This window comes from Scyliorhinus torazame, chromosome 9 (assembly GCF_047496885.1).
Source record: "Scyliorhinus torazame isolate Kashiwa2021f chromosome 9, sScyTor2.1, whole genome shotgun sequence".
Lineage (NCBI taxonomy): Eukaryota > Metazoa > Chordata > Chondrichthyes > Carcharhiniformes > Scyliorhinidae > Scyliorhinus > Scyliorhinus torazame.
In genome coordinates, this window is record NC_092715.1 from 142,531,238 (window position 1) to 142,552,197 (window position 20,960).

Here is a 20,960-nt window from a genome sequence, read left to right on the forward strand (position 1 = left end):
TGAGGAGGAGCAGGGTGGATCCCTCACTGTATTTAGGAGGAGCAGTGTGGATCGCTCACTGTATTGAGGAGGAGCAGGGTGGATCCTTCACTGTATTTAGGAGGAGCAGTGTGGATCCCTCACTGTATAGAGGAAGAGCAGGGTGGATCCCTCACTGTATTGAGGATGTGCAGGGTGGGTCCCTCACTGTATTGAGGAGGAGCAGGGTGGATCCATCACTGTATTGAGGAGGAGCAGTGTGGATCCCTCACTGTATTGAGGAAGAGCAGTGTGGATCCCTCACTGTATTGAGGAGGTGCAGGGTGGGTCCCTCACGGTATTGAGGAGGAGCAGGTTGGATCCCTCACTGTATTGAGGAGGAACAGGGTGAATGCCTCACTGTATTGAGGAGGAGAAGAGTGGATCCCTCACTGTATTGAGGAGGTGCAGGTTGGGTCCCTCACGGTATTGAGGAGGAGCAGGGTGGATCCCTCACTGTATTGAGGAGGAGCAGGGTGGATCCCTCACTGTATTTAGGAGGAGCAGTGTGGATCGCTCACTGTATTGAGGAGGAGCAGGGTGGATCCTTCACTGTATTTAGGAGGAGCAGTGTGGATCCCTCACTGTATAGAGGAAGAGCAGGGTGGATCCCTCACTGTATTGAGGATGTGCAGGGTGGGTCCCTCACTGTATTGAGGAGAAGCAGGGTGGATCCCTCACTGTATTGAGGAGGAGCAGTGTGGATCCCTCACTGTATTGAGGAAGAGCAGTGTGGATCCCTCACTGTATTGAGGAGGTGCAGGGTGGGTCCCTCACGGTATTGAGGAGGAGCAGGTTGGATCCCTCACTGTATTGAGGAGGAACAGGGTGAATGCCTCACTGTATTGAGGAGGAGAAGAGTGGATCCCTCACTGTATTGAGGAGGTGCAGGGTGGGTCCCTCACGGTATTGAGGAGGAGCAGGGTGGATCCCTCACTGTATTGAGGAGGAGCAGGGTGGATCCCTCACTGTATTGAGGAGGAGCAGTGTGGATCGCTCACTGTATTGAGGAGGAGCAGGGTGGATCCTTCACTGTATTTAGGAGGAGCAGTGTGGATCCCTCACTGTATTGAGGAAGAGCAGGGTGGATCCCTCACTGTATTGAGGACGTGCAGGGTGGGTCCCTCACTGTATTGAGGAGGAGCAGGGGGGATCCCTCACTGTATTGAGGAGAAGCAGGGTGAATCCCTCACTGTATTGAGGAGGAGCAGTGTGCATCCCTCACTGTATTGAGGAGGAGCAGTGTGGATCCCTCACTGTATTGAGGAGGAGGGGCAGTGTGGATCCCTCACTGTATTGAGGAGGAGCAGTGTGGATCCCTCACTGTATTGAGGAGGAGCAGGGTGGATCCCTCACTGTATTGAGGAGGAGCAGTGTGGATCCCTCGCTGTATTGAGGAGGAGCAGTGTGGATCTCTCACTGTATTGAGGAGGAGCAGTGTGGATCCCTCACTGTATTGAGGAGGAGCAGTGTGGATCCCTCACTGTATTGAGGAGGAGCAGTGTGGATCCCTCACTGTATTGAGGAGGAGGGGCAGTGTGGATCCCTCACTGTATTGAGGAGGAGCAGTGTGGATCCCTCACTGTATTGAGGAGGAGCAGGGTGGATCCCTCACTGTATTGAGGAGGAGCAGTGTGGATCCCTCACTGTATTGAGGAGGAGCAGTGTGGATCCCTCACTGTATTGAGGAGGAGCCGTGTGGATCCCTCACTGTATTGAGGAGGAGCAGTGTGGATCCCTCACTGTATTGAGGAGGAGCAGTGTGGATCCCTCACTGTATTGAGGAGGAGCAGTGTGGATCCCTCACTGTATTGAGGAGGAGCAGTGTGGATCCCTCACTGTATTGAGGACGAGCAGGGTGGATCCCTCACTGTATTGAGGACGTGCAGGGTGGGTCCCTCACTGTATTGAGGAGGAGCAGGGTGGATCCCTCACTGTATTGAGGAGGAGCAGTGTGGATCCCTCACTGTATTGAGGAAGAGCAGGGTGGATGCCTCACTGTATTGCGGAGGTGCAGGGTGGGTCCCTCACGGTATTGAGGAGGAGCAGGGTGGGTCCCTCACTGTATTGAGGAGGAGCAGGGTGAATCCCTCACTGTATTGAGGAGGAGCAGTGTGGATCGCTCACTGTATTGAGGAGGAGCAGGGTGGATCCCTGACTGTATTGAGGAGGAGCAGGGTGGATCCCTCACTGTATTTAGGAGGAGCAGTGTGGATCGCTCACTGTATTGAGGAGGAGCAGGGTGGATCCCTCACTGTATTGAGGATGTGCAGGGTGGATCCCTCACTGTATTGAGGAAGAGCAGGGTGGATCCTTCATTGTATTTAGGAGGAGCAGTGTGGATCCCTCACTGTATTGAGGAAGAGCAGGGTGGATCCCTCACTGTATTGAGGAAGAGCAGGGTGGATCCCTCACTGTATTGAGGAAGAGCAGGGTGGATCACTCATGTATTGAGGATGTGCAGGGTGGGTCCCTCACTGTATTGAGGAGGAGCAGGGTGGATCCCTCACTGTATTGAGGAGGAGCAGTGTGGATCCCTCACTGTATTGAGGAAGAGCAGTGTGGATCCCTCACTGTATTGAGGAGGTGCAGGGTGGGTCCCTCACGGTATTGAGGAGGAGCAGGTTGGATCCCTCACTGTATTGAGGAGGAACAGGGTGAATGCCTCACTGTATTGAGGAGGAGAAGAGTGGATCCCTCACTGTATTGAGGAGGTGCAGGGTGGGTCCCTCACGGTATTGAGGAGGAGCAGGGTGGATCCCTCACTGTATTGAGGAGGAGCAGGGTGAATCCCTCACTGTATTGAGGAGGAGCAGTGTGGATCCCTCACTGTATTGAGGAGGAGCAGTGTGGATCGCTCACTGTATTGAGGAGGAGCAGGGTGGATCCCTCACTGTATTGAGGAGGAGCAGGGTGGATCCCTCACTGTATTGAGGAGGAGCAGTGTGGATCGCTCACTGTATTGAGGAGGAGCAGGGTGGATCCTTCACTGTATTTCGGAGGAGCAGTGTGGATCCCTCACTGTATTGAGGAAGAGCAGGGTGGATCCCTCACTGTATTGAGGACGTGCAGGGTGGGTCCCTCACTGTATTGAGGAGGAGCAGGGGGGATACCTCACTGTATTGAGGAGGAGCAGTGTGGATCCATCACTGTATTGAGGAAGAGCAGTGTGGATCCCTCACTGTATTGAGGAGGTGCAGGGTGGGTCCCTCACGGTATTGAGGAGGAGCAGGTTGGATCCCTCACTGTATTGAGGAGGAACAGGGTGAATGCCTCACTGTATTGAGGAGGAGAAGAGTGGATCCCACACTGTATTGAGGAGGAGCAGTGCGGATCCCTCACTGTTTTGAGGAGGTGCAGGGTGGGTCCCTCACGGTATTGAGGAGGAGCAGGGTGGATCCCTCACTGTATTGAGGAGGAGCAGTGTGGATCCCTCGCTGTATTGAGGAGAAGGATCGATCCCTCACTGTATTGAGGAGGAGCAGTGTGGATCCCTCACTGTATTGAGGAGGAGCAGTGTGAATCCTCACTGTATTGAGGAGGAGCAGGATGAATCACTCACTGTATTGACGAGGAGCACGGTGGATCCCTCACTGTATTGAGGAGGAGCAGTGTGGATCACTCACTGTATTGAGGAGAAGCAGGGTGGATCCCTCACTGTATTGAGGAGGAGCAGTGTGCATCCCTCACTGTATTGAGGAGGAGCAGTGTGGATCCCTCACTGTATTGAGGAGGAGAAGGGTGGATCCCTCACTGTATTGAGGAGGAGCAGTGTGGATCCCTCACTGTATTGAGGAGGAGCAGGGTGGATCCCTCACTGTATTGAGGAGGAGCAGTGTGGACCCCTCACTGTATTGAGGAGGAGCAGTGTGGATCCCTCACTGTATTGAGCAGGAACAGTGTGGATCCCTCACTGTATTGAGGAGGAGCAGCGAAGTGAATCCCTCACTGTATTGAGGAGGAGCAGTGTGGATCCCTCACTGATTTGAGGAGGAGCAGTGTGGATCCCTCACTGTATTAAGGATGAGCAGCGATGTGAATCCCTCACTGTATTGAAGAGGAGCAGTGTGGATCCCTCACTGTGTTGAGGAGGAGCAGTGTGGATCCCTCACTGTATTGAGGAGGAGCAGTGTGGATCCCTCACTGTATTGAGGAGGAGCAGTGTGGATCCCTCACTGTATTGAGGAGGAGCAGTGTGAATCCTCACTATATTGACGAGGAGCAGGATGAATCACTCACTGTATTGAGGAGGAGCACGGTGGATCCCTCACTGTATTGAGGAGGAGCAGTGTAGATCACTCACTGTATTGAGGAGAAGCAGGGTGAATCCCTCACTGTATTGAGGAGGAGCTGTGTGCATCCCTCACTGTATTGAGGAGGAGCAGTGTGGATCCCTCACTGTATTGAGGAGGAGGGGCAGTGTGGATCCCTCACTGTATTGAGGAGGATCAGTGTGGATCCCTCACTGTATTGAGGAGGAGCAGGGTGGATCCCTCACTGTATTGAGGAGGAGCAGTGTGGATCCCTCACTGTATTGAGGAGGAGCAGTGTGGATCCCTCACTGTATTGAGGAGGAGCAGTGTGGATCCCTCACTGTATTGAGGAGGAGCAGTGTGGATCCCTCACTGTATTGAGGAGGAGCAGTGTGGATCCCTCACTGTATTGAGGAGGAGGGGCAGTGTGGATCCCTCACTGTATTGAGGAGGAGCAGTGTGGATCCCTCACTGTATTGAGGAGGAGCAGGGTGGATCCCTCACTGTATTGAGGAGGAGCAGTGTGGATCCCTCACTGTATTGAGGAGGAGCAGTGTGGATCCCTCACTGTATTGAGGAGGAGCAGTGTGGATCCCTCACTGTATTGAGGAGGAGCAGTGTGGATCCCTCACTGTATTGAGGAGGAGCAGTGTGGATCCCTCACTGTATTGAGGAGGAGCAGTGCGAATCCTCACTGTATTGAGGAGGAGCAGGATGAATCACTCACTGTATTGAGGAGGAGCACGGTGGATCCCTCACTGTATTGAGGAGGAGCAGTGTGGATCACTCACTGTATTGAGGAGAAGCAGTGTGCATCCCTCACTGTATTGAGGAGGAGCAGTGTGGATCCCTCACTGTATTGAGGAGGAGCAGGGTGGATCCCTCACTGTATTGAGGAGGAGCAGTGTGGATCCCTCACTGTATTGAGGAGGAGCAGGGTGGATCCCTCACTGTATTGAGGAGGAGCAGTGTGACCCCTCACTGTATTGAGGAGGAGTAGTGTGGATCCCTCACTGTATTGAGGAGGAGCAGTGTGGATCCCTCACTGTATTGAGGAGGAGCAGCGATGTGAATCCCTCACTGTATTGAGGACGAGCAGTGTGGATCCCTCACTGTATTGAGGAGGAGCAGTGTGGATCCCTCACTGTATTAAGGATGAGCAGCGATGTGAATCCCTCACTGTATTGAGGAGGAGCAGTGTGGATCCCTCACTGTGTTGAGGAGGAGCAGTGTGGATCCCTCACTGTATTGAGGAGGAGCAGTGTGGATCCCTCACTGTATTGAGGAGGAGCAGTGTGGATCCCTCACTGTATTGAGGAGGAGCAGTGTGGATCCCTCACTGTAGTGAGGAGGAGCAGTGTGGATCCCTCACTGTATTGAGGAGGAGCAGTGTGAATCCTCACTGTAATGAGGAGGAGCAGGATGAATCACTCACTGTATTGAGGAGGAGCACGGTGGATCCCTCACTGTATTGAGGAGGAGCAGTGTGGATCACTCACTGTATTGAGGAGAAGCAGGGTGGATCCCTCACTGTATTGAGGAGGAGCAGTGTGGATCCCTCACTGTATTGAGGAGGAGCAGTGTGGATCCCTCACTGTATTGAGGAGGAGAAGGGTGGATCCCTCACTGTATTGAGGAGGAGCAGTGTGGATCACTCACTGTATTGAGGAGGAGCAGGGTGGATCCCTCACTGTATTGAGGAGGAGCGGTGTGGATCCCTCACTGTATTGAGGGGGAGCAGGGTGGATCCCTCACTGTATTGAGGAGGAGCAGTGTGACCCCTCACTGTATTGAGGAGGAGCAGTGTGACCCCTCACTGTATTGAGCAGGAGCAGTGTGGATCCCTCACTGTATTGAGGAGGAGCAGTGTGACCCCTCACTGTATTGGGGAGGAGCAGTGTGGATTTCTCACTGTATTGAGGAGGAGCAGTGTGGATCACTCACTGTATTGAGGAGGAACAGTGTGGAACCCTCACTGTATTGAGGAGGAGCAGTGTGGATCCCTCACTGTATTGAGGAGGAGCAGGGTGGATCCCTCACTGTATTGAGGAGGAGCAGTGTGACCCCTCACTGCATTGAGGAGGAGCAGTGTGACCCCTCACTGTATTGAGCAGGAGCAGTGTGGATCCCTCACTGTATTAAGGAGGAGCAGTGTGACCCCTCACTGTATTGAGGAGGAGCAGTGTGGATTTCTCACTGTATTGAGGAGGAGCAGTGTGGATCACCCACTGTATTGAGGAGGAACAGTGTGGAACCCTCACTGTATTGAGGAGGAGCAGGGTGGATCACTCACTGTATTGAGGAGAAGCAGGGTGGATCCCTCACTGTATTGAGGAGGAGCAGTGTGGATCCCTCACTGTATTGAGGAGGAGCAGGGTGGATCCCTCACTGTATTGAGGAGGAGCAGTGTGGATCCCTCACTGTAGTGAGGAGGAGCAGGGTGGTTCCCTCACTGTATTGAGGAGGAGCAGTGTGGATCCCTCACTGTATTGAGGAGGAGCAGGGTGGATCCCTCACTGTATTGAGGAGGAGCAGTGTGGATCCTTCACTGTATTGAGGAGCAGCAGGGTGAATCCCTCACTGTATTGAGGAGGAGCAGTGTGGATCCCTCACTGTATTGAGGAGGAGCAGGGTGGATCCCTCACTGTATTGAGGAGGAGCAGGGTGGATCCCTCATTGTATTCAGGAGGAGAAGGGTGGATCCCTCACTGTATTGAGGAGGAGCAGGGTGGATCCCTCACTATATTGAGGAGGAGCAGGATGGATCCCTTACTGTATTGAGGAGGAGCAGTGTGGATCCCTCACTGTATTGAGGAGGAGCAGCGATGTGAATCCCTCACTGTATTGAGGAGGAGCAGTGTGGATCCCTCACTGATTTGAGGAGGAGCAGTGTGGATCCCTCACTGTATTAAGGATGAGCAGCGATGTGAATCCCTCACTGTATTGAAGAGGAGCAGTGTGGATCCCTCACTGTGTTGAGGAGGAGCAGTGTGGATCCCTCAGTGTATTGAGGAGGAGCAGTGTGGATCCCTCACTGTATTGAGGAGGAGCAGTGTGGATCCCTCACTGTATTGAGGAGGAGCAGTGTGAATCCTCACTATATTGACGAGGAGCAGGATGAATCACTCACTGTATTGAGGAGGAGCACGGTGGATCCCTCACTGTATTGAGGAGGAGCAGTGTGGATCACTCACTGTATTGAGGAGAAGCAGGGTGAATCCCTCACTGTATTGAGGAGGAGCAGTGTGCATCCCTCACTGTATTGAGGAGGAGCAGTGTGGATCCCTCACTGTATTGAGGAGGAGGGGCAGTGTGGATCCCTCACTGTATTGAGGAGGAGCAGTGTGGATCCCTCACTGTATTGAGGAGGAGCAGGGTGGATCCCTCACTGTATTGAGGAGGAGCAGTGTGGATCCCTCACTGTATTGAGGAGGAGCAGTGTGGATCCCTCACTGTATTGCGGAGGAGCAGTGTGGATCCCTCACTGTATTGAGGAGGAGCAGTGTGGATCCCTCACTGTATTGAGGAGGAGCAGTGTGGATCCCTCACTGTATTGAGGAGGAGGGGCAGTGTGGATCCCTCACTGTATTGAGGAGGAGCAGTGTGGATCCCTCACTGTATTGAGGAGGAGCAGGGTGGATCCCTCACTGTATTGAGGAGGAGCAGTGTGGATCCCTCACTGTATTGAGGAGGAGCAGTGTGGATCCCTCACTGTATTGAGGAGGAGCAGTGTGGATCCCTCACTGTATTGAGGAGGAGCAGTGTGGATCCCTCACTGTATTGAGGAGGAGCAGTGTGGATCCCTCACTGTATTGAGGAGGAGCAGTGTGAATCCTCACTGTATTGAGGAGGAGCAGGATGAATCACTCACTGTATTGAGGAGGAGCACGGTGGATCCCTCACTGTATTGAGGAGGAGCAGTGTGGATCACTCACTGTATTGAGGAGAAGCAGGGTGGATCTCCCACTGTATTGAGGAGGAGCAGTGTGCATCCCTCGCTGTATTGAGGAGGAGCAGTGTGGATCCCTCACTGTATTGAGGAGGAGAAGGGTGGATCCCTCACTGTATTGAGGAGGAGCAGTGTGGATCCCTCACTGTATTGAGGAGGAGCAGGGTGGATCCCTCACTGTATTGAGGAGGAGCAGTGTGGATCCCTCACTGTATTGAGGAGGAGCAGGGTGGATCCCTCACTGTATTGAGGAGGAGCAGTGTGACCCCTCACTGTATTGAGGAGGAGCAGTGTGACCCCTCACTGTATTGAGCAGGAGCAGTGTGGATCCCTCACTGTATTGAGGAGGAGCAGTGTGACCCCTCACTGTATTGGGGAGGAGCAGTGTGGATCCCCCACTTTATTGAGGAGGAGCAGTGTGGATTTCTCACTGTATTGAGGAGGAGCAGTGTGGATCACTCACTGTATTGAGGAGGAGCAGTGTGGACCCCTCACTGTATTGAGGAGGAGCAGTGTGGATCCCTCACTGTATTGAGGAGGAGCAGTGTGGATCCCTCACTGTATTGAGGAGGAGCAGTGTGGATCCCTCACTGTATTGAGGAGGAGCAGCGATGTGAATCCCTCACTGTATTGAGGAGGAGCAGTGTGGATCCCTCACTGTATTGAGGAGGAGCAGTGTGGATCCCTCACTGTATTAAGGATGAGCAGCGATGTGAATCCCTCACTGTATTGAGGAGGAGCAGTGTGGATCCCTCACTGTGTTGAGGAGGAGCAGTGTGGATCCCTCACTGTATTGAGGAGGAGCAGTGTGGATCCCTCACTGTATTGAGGAGGAGCAGTGTGGATCCCTCACTGTATTGAGGAGGAGCAGTGTGAATCCTCACTGTATTGAGGAGGAGCAGGATGAATCACTCACTGTATTGAGGAGGAGCACGGTGGATCCCTCACTGTATTGAGGAGGAGCAGTGTGGATCACTCACTGTATTGAGGAGAAGCAGGGTGAATCCCTCACTGTATTGAGGAGGAGCAGTGTGCATCCCTCACTGTATTGAGGAGGAGCAGTGTGGATCCCTCACTGTATTGAGGAGGAGCAGGGTGGATCCCTCACTGTATTGAGGAGGAGCAGTGTGGATCCCTCACTGCATTGAGGAGGAGCAGTGTGGATCCCTCACTGTATTGAGGAGGAGCAGTGTGGATCCCTCACTGTATTGAGGAGGAGCAGTGTGGATCCCTCACTGTATTGAGGAGGAGCAGGGTGGATCCCTCACTGTATTGAGGAGGAGCAGTGTGGATCCCTCACTGTATTGAGGAGGAGCAGTGTGGATCCCTCACTGTATTGAGGAGGAGCAGTGTGGATCCCTCACTGTATTGAGGAGGAGCAGTGTGGATCCCTCACTGTATTGAGGAGGAGCAGTGTGAATCCTCACTGTAATGAGGAGGAGCAGGATGAATCACTCACTGTATTGAGGAGGAGCACGGTGGATCCCTCACTGTATTGAGGAGGAGCAGTGTGGATCACTCACTGTATTGAGGAGGAGCAGTGTGGATCCCTCACTGCATTGAGGAGGAGCAGTGTGGATCCCTCACTGTATTGAGGAGGAGCAGTGTGGATCCCTCACTGTATTGAGGAGGAGCAGTGTGGATCCCTCACTGTATTGAGGAGGAGCAGGGTGGATCCCTCACTGTATTGAGGAGGAGCAGTGTGGATCCCTCACTGTATTGAGGAGGAGCAGTGTGGATCCCTCACTGTATTGAGGAGGAGCAGTGTGGATCCCTCACTGTATTGAGGAGGAGCAGTGTGGATCCCTCACTGTATTGAGGAGGAGCAGTGTGAATCCTCACTGTAATGAGGAGGAGCAGGATGAATCACTCACTGTATTGAGGAGGAGCACGGTGGATCCCTCACTGTATTGAGGAGGAGCAGTGTGGATCACTCACTGTATTGAGGAGAAGCAGGGTGGATCCCTCACTGTATTGAGGAGGAGCAGTGTGGATCCCTCACTGTATTGAGGAGGAGCAGTGTGGATCCCTCACTGTATTGAGGAGCAGAAGGGTGGATCCCTCACTGTATTGAGGAGGAGCAGTGTGGATCACTCACTGTATTGAGGAGGAGCAGGGTGGATCCCTCACTGTATTGAGGAGGGGCAGTGTGGATCCCTCACTGTATTGAGGGGGAGCAGGGTGGATCCCTCACTGTATTGAGGAGGAGCAGTGTGACCCCTCACTGTATTGAGGAGGAGCAGTGTGACCCCTCACTGTATTGAGCAGGAGCAGTGTGGATCCCTCACTGTATTGAGGAGGAGCAGTGTGACCCCTCACTGTATTGGGGAGGAGCAGTGTGGATTTCTCACTGTATTGAGGAGGAGCAGTGTGGATCACTCACTGTATTGAGGAGGAACAGTGTGGAACCCTCACTGTATTGAGGAGGAGCAGTGTGGATCCCTCACTGTATTGAGGAGGAGCAGGGTGGATCCCTCACTGTATTGAGGAGGAGCAGTGTGACCCCTCACTGCATTGAGGAGGAGCAGTGTGACCCCTCACTGTATTGAGCAGGAGCAGTGTGGATCCCTCACTGTATTGAGGAGGAGCAGTGTGACCCCTCACTGTATTGAGGAGGAGCAGTGTGGATTTCTCACTGTATTGAGGAGGAGCAGTGTGGATCACCCACTGTATTGAGGAGGAACAGTGTGTAACCCTCACTGTATTGAGGAGGAGCAGGGTGGATCACTCACTGTATTGAGGAGAAGCAGGGTGGATCCCTCACTGTATTGAGGAGGAGCAGTGTGGATCCCTCACTGTATTGAGGAGGAGCAGGGTGGATCCCTCACTGTATTGAGGAGGAGCGGTGTGGATCCCTCACTGTAGTGAGGAGGAGCAGGGTGGTTCCCTCACTGTATTGAGGAGGAGCAGTGTGGATCCCTCACTGTATTGAGGAGGAGCAGGGTGGATCCCTCACTGTATTGAGGAGGAGCAGTGTGGATCCTTCACTGTATTGAGGAGCAGCAGGGTGAATCCCTCACTGTATTGAGGAGGAGCAGTGTGGATCCCTCACTGTATTGAGGAGGAGCAGGGTGACCCCTCACTGTATTGGGGAGGAGCAGTGTGGATTTCTCACTGTATTGAGGAGGAGCAGTGTGGATCACTCACTGTATTGAGGAGGAGCAGGGTGGATCCCTCACTGTATTGAGGAGGGGCAGTGTGGATCCCTCACTGTATTGAGGGGGAGCAGGGTGGATCCCTCACTGTATTGAGGAGGAGCAGTGTGACCCCTCACTGTATTGAGGAGGAGCAGTGTGACCCCTCACTGTATTGAGCAGGAGCAGTGTGGATCCCTCACTGTATTGAGGAGGAGCAGTGTGACCCCTCACTGTATTGGGGAGGAGCAGTGTGGATTTCTCACTGTATTGAGGAGGAGCAGTGTGGATCACTCACTGTATTGAGGAGGAACAGTGTGGAACCCTCACTGTATTGAGGAGGAGCAGTGTGGATCCCTCACTGTATTGAGGAGGAGCAGGGTGGATCCCTCACTGTATTGAGGAGGAGCAGTGTGACCCCTCACTGCATTGAGGAGGAGCAGTGTGACCCCTCACTGTATTGAGCAGGAGCAGTGTGGATCCCTCACTGTATTGAGGAGGAGCAGTGTGACCCCTCACTGTATTGAGGAGGAGCAGTGTGGATTTCTCACTGTATTGAGGAGGAGCAGTGTGGATCACCCACTGTATTGAGGAGGAACAGTGTGTAACCCTCACTGTATTGAGGAGGAGCAGGGTGGATCACTCACTGTATTGAGGAGAAGCAGGGTGGATCCCTCACTGTATTGAGGAGGAGCAGTGTGGATCCCTCACTGTATTGAGGAGGAGCAGGGTGGATCCCTCACTGTATTGAGGAGGAGCAGTGTGGATCCCTCACTGTAGTGAGGAGGAGCAGGGTGGTTCCCTCACTGTATTGAGGAGGAGCAGTGTGGATCCCTCACTGTATTGAGGAGGAGCAGGGTGGATCCCTCACTGTATTGAGGAGGAGCAGTGTGGATCCTTCACTGTATTGAGGAGCAGCAGGGTGAATCCCTCACTGTATTGAGGAGGAGCAGTGTGGATCCCTCACTGTATTGAGGAGGAGCAGGGTGGATCCCTCACTGTATTGAGGAGGAGCAGGGTGGATCCCTCACTGTATTGAGGAGGAGAAGGGTGGATCCCTCACTGTATTGAGGAGGAGCAGGGTGGATCCCTCACTATATTGAGGAGGAGCAGGATGGATCCCTTACTGTATTGAGGAGGAGCAGTGTGGATCCCTGACTGTATTGAGGAGGAGCAGGGTGAATCCCTCACTGTATTGAGGAGGAGCAGGGTGGATCCCTCACTATATTGAGGAGGAGCAGTGTGGATCCCTCACTGTATTGAGGAGGAGCAGTGTGAATCCCTCACTGTTTTGAGGAGGAGCAGGGTGGATCCCTCACTGTATTGAGGGGGAGCAGTGTGGATCCCTCACTGTATTGAGGATGAGCAGGGTGGATCCCTCACTGTATTGAGGGGGAGCAGTGTGGATCCCTCACTGTATTGAGGAGGAGCAGGGTGGATCCCTCACTGTATTGAGGAGGAGCAGTGTGGATCCCTCACTGTAGTGTGGAGGAGCAGGGTGGATCCCTCACTGTATTGAGGAGGAGCAGTGTGGATCCCTCACTGTATTGAGGAGGAGCAGTGTGGATCCCTCACTGTATTGAGGAGGCGCAGTGTGGATCCCTCACTGCATTGAGGAGCAGCAGGGTGAATCCCTCACTATATTGAGGAGGAGCAGTGTGGATCCCTCACTGTATTGAGGAGGAGCAGGGTGGATCCCTCACTGTATTGAGGAGGAGCAGTGTGGATCCCTCACTGTATTGAGGAGGAGAAGGGTGAATCCCTCACTGTATTGAGGAGGAGCAGGGTGGATCCCTCACTGTATTGAGGAGGAACAGTGTGGACCCCTCACTGTATTGAGGAGGAGCAGGATGGATCGCTCACTGTATTGAGGAGGAGCAGTGTGGATCGCTCACTGTATTGAGGAGGAGCAGTGTGGATCCCTCACTGTATTGAGGAGGAGCAGGGTGGATCCCTCACTGTATCGAGGAGGAGCAGGGTGAATCCCTCTCTGTATAGAGGATGAGCAGTGTGGATCCCTCACTGTATTGAGAAGGAGCAGTGTGGATCCCTCACTGTATTGAGGAGGAGGGGCAGTGTGGATCCCTCACTGTATTGAGGAGGAGCAGTGTGGATCCCTCACTGTATTGAGGATGAGCAGTGTGGATCGCTCACTGTATTGAGGAGGAGCAGGGTGGATCGCTCACTGTATTGAGGAGGAGCAGTGTGGATCCCTCACTGTATTGAGGAGGAGCAGGGTGGGTCCCTCACTGTATTGAGGAGGAGCAGGGTGAATCCCTCACTGTATTGAGGAAGAGCAGTGTGGATCCCTCCCTGTATTGAGAAGGAGCAGTGTGGATCCGTCACTGTATTGAGGAGTAGGGGCAGTGTGGTACCCTCACTGTATTGAGGAGGAGGGGCAGTGTGGTTCCCTCACTGTATGGAGGCGGAGCAGTTTGGATCCCTCACTGTATTGAGGAGGGGCAGTGTGGTTCCCGCACTGTATTCAGAAGGAGCAGTGTGGATCCCTCACTGTATTGAGGAGGAGGGGCAGTGTGGTTCCCTCACTGTATTGAGAAGGGGCAGTGTGGACCCCTCACTGCAAAGTGGAGTAGTGTGGAAACCTCACTGTATGGAGGAGGGACAGTGTGGACCCCTCCCTGTACATTGGGGGGGGGGCAGTGTAGATCCCTCACTGTACAGAGGAGGAGCAGTGTGGATTCCTCACTGTCTTGAGGAGTGGCAGTGTGGACCCTTCGTTGAATGGAGGTGGAGCAGTGTGGGTTCCTCACTATACAGTGGAGGAGCAGTGTGGATCCCTCACTGTACAGTGGAGGAGCAATGTGGATACCTCACTGTACAGTGGAGGAGCAGTGTGGATCCCTCACTGTACATTGGGGGAGCAGTGTGGATACCTCACTGTACAGTGGAGGAGCAGTATGGATCCCTCCCTGTACATTGGGGGAGCAGTGTAGATCCCACACTGTAAAGTGAAGGGGCAGTGCGGATCCCTCACTGTACATTGGTGGAGCAGTGTGGATCCCTCACTGTACAGTGGAGGAGTAGTGTGGATCCCTCACTGTACAGTGGAGGAACAGTGTGGATCCCTCACGGTACAGTGGAGACCAGTGTGGACCCCTCACTGTACAGTGGAGGAGCAGTGTGGATCCCTCACTGTAAAGTGGAGGAGCAGTGTGGATCCCTCACTGTACAGTGGAGGAGCAGTGTGGATTATTCACTGTACAGTGGAGGAGCGCTTAGAATTTCTCACAGTACTGTTAGAAATAGTCTTTCCAACAGTTATCTGCCTATTTTGTGCTAAATTTTAATTTTCTTTGCCAATGTAATCTTTGAACAAAGAATAAAGCTGTTATTAATAACAGGAAGTAATTTACTTAGCTTGAGTCTCTACAGGTCTGACTGAGTTAATTTATTTTCAATTCAAATCAGCGCTGGAAATATTCTGTAGTTTCATTTCAGGTATGAGAAATTATTTGAAAGGTTGAAAGCATATATTTACTAGTTAAATTATATTTGATGCTTAATTTAGGTGTGCTTTCTTTTTTCTGCCTTTTGGCCCTGGAAATTTTCAGATTCTTCTGCAACATATATTTTGCAAAGTCTCCTTCTGGCAATGGGAGGAAACATTTTATTTCATCAGGTTGTAATGCCAGTTGACTGTTTTAATGGTACTGTCATACTACAAGTACCAATTTGGATTGATACCAGTTTAGAACAGTGTTCAACCGAGTTTGCTGAAATTTTACTATTTGTAAAATGCCAGTGGGTTAGTTGGCTCTTTGCCAACATTAAACAGTTTAAAAATAAGGTTAAGAAGTATTTGGGGAACAAATTGCCTTGGAGTTATTAAAAAGCTTTGTTTGCAGCAGTTATAGTATACTGCAACTAACATGGGACTGAAGGACTTGAGCAATTCTCACTCCGTTGCCAGAATTCAGTTGAATTTACTGCACCCCTGAGTAACATAGTTACATTAATGTGACAAATTATTGAATATAATTGATCGTCAAGCCTAAAATTACAGAAACATTAAATATCTTGGAGCCAAAGAAAGTGGAAGTATACTGTTAACCATTGCAACGACAGCACTGTACATGTAACTCCAAGTAGCTTGTAAGTTAGATGCTAAACTCTGCCATGGAGACCTCCTATTCTGAGACAACTGCTTGTTTGTGGATCCATACTGCGAGAGATTCAATGTTCCTCCATATAGTAAGGGATCCACACCGCTCCTCCTCCATATAGGAAGGGATCCAAAAATAAACTGCTGAAGCTACAATAGAATTGAAAACCTATTTTTCACACTAGTCACTGATAACTCTGTTATTGCCAATAGATCACCAAAAGGATAGTCCTGGTTTCTGTTCTCTAAATAATCTCAGCAGTCAGGTTAATGGGGGCCACAACAATTTCTGGAATTGTGGGTGGCACAGTATCCAAATCATCTACGCTGAAAAGTGCGTTTGACCGTAATTTTAGCAATGCAAAATTGGATTCCACTGTGATGACCCTCAAAGCGAACAGTTCTACTAATGATGCTCACATATGAAGAAAGATTACTTCCACAGGAAGTAGTGCACATGGATCCATGCATTTACAAGAAAACAACTGTCTACAGCAGATTAGATGGGAAGAAAAGTAGCCCAAATCAAAAATGCTAAACTATGAATTAATTACCTTAGGTAAATGTGCATTTTTGGAAACAGCTTGTTAATAATTTTCTTAGAACTGTCTATGAATATAACTAAATATCTTTTCTTTCTAACACAGCTGTTCAAGGATTAGTGAAATTTAAACCTGTACTGGGAGTAACAGACAAGATAATTTTGTTTCTGGTTCTGAAATGCTTGAGATTAGAATAATTTGGCTAAAAATAAACACTGCGTGAAAACATTCTTACATTATTAGAAAATTCCCACAGTGTTTATTTCAAGGATAGATGAGAACATTAATTTAACATGATTAATGAACATAAATAAAACCTTACCCACAGGGATGGTGCGTCCTTGGATTTTGTCAGCCCAGCCAGCATAGTAACGCAGGGTTTTAATTGAACCATCTAAGTCAACAAAGTATGCATGAAGGAAGAGTTTTCCAGAGTCAATAGATTCTATTGTCTTAAATAAAAAGAAAAATTTGCCAGTCAGTGATATTAGTCCTAATGAACAACAGTTAAATCAACTCTAACCTTCCAAGAGGGCCAGCAGCCTTCTCCAATAATTGAAGAGTTAAAAATTCATCTTAATTAAAGAATATCTAAACATACAAACGGTGTAACGACTTTTATTAAATAACCTATTACAATGACCTTTAGTGTAATCTTAACATTCCGTGAATCATGTCACACATTATTTTGTGATAATCACATCACAAGACCTGAGCCCTTTGAGTGTCAGATCAAAATAGTTGAGAAATGTGGAATTTCTTCTCATTAATATTAAGGTAACAATAAAAGCTGCAATGAAACTGGTGTCAGTAACCCTCGGTAAATAATTAGGACAACACTATTCCATCTTTTCTTGCCATTTAAGTCCTCCTGTTAATTAATTGAAGGTACTGCAGTAAACAGGAAGTGGAGGCGGATGGGGAGAATGGAGAGCAACAGAGTATTGTCTGGACGCCAACAATACAGATGGCAAATACATTTTCTGGAGCTGCCCCATGACCTTTGAGAATCACAATGTATTTGTACAGTAGCTTTCCTCAGGAATGAGGTGAGTGTGAGTTGGAGGGAGCGCAAATCTCCAACTCTTCCTCCATTCCACAAACTCAACAACAACACCAACTTGTGTTTATATAGTGCATTGAATTTAGTAAATGCCCAAGGCACAAATTCCCATCCTTGTTTTAAAATCCCTCCACGGCCTTGCTCCTCCCTAACTCGTCTCCTCCATTCCTACTATCTCTGTGATATCTGCACACCTCCAATTCTGGCCTGCTCAACATCCCCAATTTAAATTGTTCTACCAATGGCTGGCATAATTTCAGTTATGCTTATAATTTCTTCCTGAACAATCCTGCCTCTCTTTCCTCCTTTGAGGAACTCCTTAAAACCTATCTCCTTGACTAAGGTTTTGGTCATGAGTCTTAATCATAAAATCCCTACAGTGCACAAGGAGGCCATTCAGCCCATCGAGTCTACACAGATCCAATCCATGCTTGCCTTTTTTATATTAGCCCACATTTGTCCATGCGAATATTAATTTTCTCCTGACTTATTGCTTCTCGAAGTTTTTTCACCGTTGGAGTTCAACTCACTGGCCTGTATTTGCTGGGTTTAGCTTTGCACACTTTTTTGAACAAGGGTGTAACGTTTGTAATTCTCCATTCCTCTTGCACCAACCCTGAACATTCGTAAGACTGAAAAATTATCATCAGTGACTTTATTAATAAGTCAAATTTTAGTAATAAGTCAAACAGCCAAACTCAAAAATACTGGACAAAGCCAGACAGCTGGGGCAAGTCTGGGCTTAACAGGACATCGGAATGTAATCGGCTGCATTCAGCTGGATCAATTGTTGTGAATTTCCCAGATGAAGCCAGACTTTCTGGCACTTATACAACCTTATATGGGATAAGGTTACGTGCAGACAATGCACCTGAGGATGGACATCTGGGGGGAAGTTCCTGGTGTCCTGCAGAGTTGCAATTGGCAACTCCATTGCATGTTGCAACTGCTGCCCAGTCACCTGATTGGCTGAGGGCTGGAGAAGCTTCTGGAAGGGCACGAAGGGGACATCCAGAGACCCTCCCCAGCGAAGACTTGACACAGAGGCAGCAGAGAAGACTCAACGGCGGACCAGAGGACAGATGGAAGTAGCGTGCGAGATTCACCTTCACGGATGAAGGCCTTGAGACGACCGGGACTCAGAGGATTGGACCTGCAGCTCGACCAGTTCATCGGCACAGTTAGTATTAAGAATCTTGGGCATATTCTAGTTTGGATAATGTGGGGGGATAACTGTTTTATTGTGCTTTAAATAAACTTGGGTTGAATTGTTAACTTATGTTTGTCCTTTGTTCATCTCGCAGATAAGGGGACCTGGATAAAATGTTTGAAAAATAAACTGGTCGAAGTGTCTGAACTTTACAGATAACATTTGGATACATCTCATCCAGTCTTGGTGCCTTATCCACTTATAGACAGCCTATCCAATAACTGCTCCTTATCAATTATAAACTCTTATAGTGTCTGAATCATCTCCTCTTTCACTGTGGCCTGGTAAAGACAGATCCTAAGTATTCATTTAATACTTCAGCTGTGACCTCTGCCTCCATAAATTCCTTTTTTGGTCCCTAATTGGCCCTATTACTCCTTTTACCATCCTTTACTATTTATGTGCCTAGAGTACACTTTAGAATTCTCTTTTATGTTGACTGCCAGTCTCTCTTCCTACTCTCTTTTTTGCCTCTCTAATTCTCTTTTGAACCTTCAGTATTCAGCCTGGTTCGTAAATATATTTTCCACCTGACATCTGTCATAAGCACACTTTTTCTTCTTTATCTTAAATTCTAACCCTTTTGTCAACCAGGAGGTCTGGATTTGATTACCCAACCTTTCCATTTTGAGGGACTATACTTTGAGTGTGCCTAAGCTATCTCTTATTTGCAAGCTACCTTTGCTAACCAATGGGCTACCCATTGCTCAGCTGTCATTTTTCGTGCCAATTAATTCCAGAACAGTTCTTACGCCACTGAGTTAGCTTTCCCCCTCTGGGGAAGATGGGACCTGTACAAGCTTAACAAGTTACACCGAAATAGAGCCTGCACTGAATTCCTTGTGGGTCATTTGGCTAGTGCTATTGGGGCTGGTTTAAACTAACTTGGCAGGGATGTGAGGACCAAGAAACATATCAGAGAGGAATGTCAAAGTGCACAGAATGATGGGAGAGATGGTTAGCTGTAGAATAAGGAATAATTAACAGGTGGGGTCAGAGTAAGTGAGAAAGTAATAAAGTCTAAATCAGGGTTCTACGCATGTATGTGAATGCGTGGTTTGTGCTAAATAAAATTGTTGAGTTACAGGTGCAAATTTACATCTGAAAATATGATGTTGTGGCTCAAAGAAGGTCAGGACTGGATGTTAAATATTCCTGGACAGGTATTCAGGAAATATAGGAAAGGAAGTAAAGGGTGGTGATGTTGGGTGGGAGGTGTGGTATTTATTAAGGAAAGTATTGCAGTACTGGAGAAGGATGATTTCCCACAGAGGTCAAGGACTTGGTTGGAGCTAAGGAACAGAAAATGTGTAATTACATTGCTTGCTGTAGTCTAGAGGCTACCAACTAGTGGGAAGGATATAAAGGAACAAAATTTTCATAATATAATAGAGTAATTATAATGGAAGACTTTAATTATCTGTATATAGACTGGGATAGTGGTAGTGTAAAGGGCAGAGAGGGGCAATAGTTCCTTGAGTGTGTTCAGCCGGATTTTCTAATAATAATAATCATTATTATTGTCACAAGTAGGCTTACACTAACACTACATAGAAGTTATTGTGAAAAGCCTAGTCGTCACACTCCGGCGCCTGTTCGGGTACACAGGGGGAGAATTTGGAATGTCCAATTCATCTAACAGCACGTCTTTTGGGACTTGTGGGAGGAAACCGGAGCACCCGGAGGAAACCCACGCAGATATGGGGAGAATGTGCAGACTCTGCAGAGACAGCTACCCAAGCAAGAATCGAACTTGGGACCCTGCCTCTGTGAAGCAACAGTGCTAACATCAACATGTTTCCAATCAAACGAGGAAGGATGCACTGCTAGAGCTGGTTCTTGGGAATGCTGTCGGCCAGTCAATCAAATGACAGTAGGAGAACATTTAGGGGTCAGTGAACATTGTACCACAAGGTTTAGGCTGATTATGGAACAGGACAATGAACACTCCAGAGTAAGATTAATACACTGGAGCTGGCCCCAATTTCCCAATAATCTAAAGCCCCCCCCCGCCCCCCCACAACATCTGTTCAGCTATGTATTCATCTGCTTTATCCACCTATTTTCCTATTTCTATACTCACTTGCACGTGGTACTGGGAGTAACCCACAGATTACTACTTTTGAGGTCCTGCTTACTAAATTCTAAATTCTGACTGCAGGACCACATTCCTCTTTCTGCCTTTGTCATTCGTACCAAACATTCTTCCTGCCTACTCTTAAGCTGCGGGGTGACCACATTTCTAAATGTACTATCCACAAATCTCGCAACCGACAGATGTACCACAGTGACATCATTGGCTGCTCAAGTCTCATTAAATCCTTGACCATTTTCTGGTCCATCTCAGAAATCCCTGCCCCTTTTCTGGTTCCTCAATGAATTCTCATCCCTTTTCTGTTTCCTCTCGCTGAATCCTCACCTCTTTTATGGTTCCTCACTGAATCCTCGGTCCCTTTTCTGGTCCATCTCACTGAATCCTTTTCCTTTTTTTGATTTCTCATTGAATCTTTGCCACTTTTCTGGTTCCTGGTTCCTCTCACTCTCACAGGGGGTCGAACGGTTGAATGAAGAGTGCAGGAGAATGTGCCAGGAACAACTCCAGGCATTCCGAAAAATGAGGTGTCAACCTGGTAAAGCTACAACTTCACTACTTGTGTGAGAAACAGCA

General features: G+C 49.4%; 1 protein-coding gene across 2 annotated transcripts in view; it reads right to left on the reverse strand.

The window, feature by feature from the left end:
- The window catches only part of LOC140429503 (aldehyde dehydrogenase 1A1-like), a 259,226-nt gene that overhangs the window by 183,916 nt on the left and 54,350 nt on the right, over positions 1-20,960 (reverse strand). For both annotated transcript variants that reach the window (XM_072516586.1, XM_072516585.1), the window contains one exon: positions 16,342-16,471. In XM_072516586.1, coding sequence (XP_072372687.1) covers positions 16,342-16,471 — 130 coding nt within the window. The remainder of the gene's footprint in view (positions 1-16,341; positions 16,472-20,960) is intronic.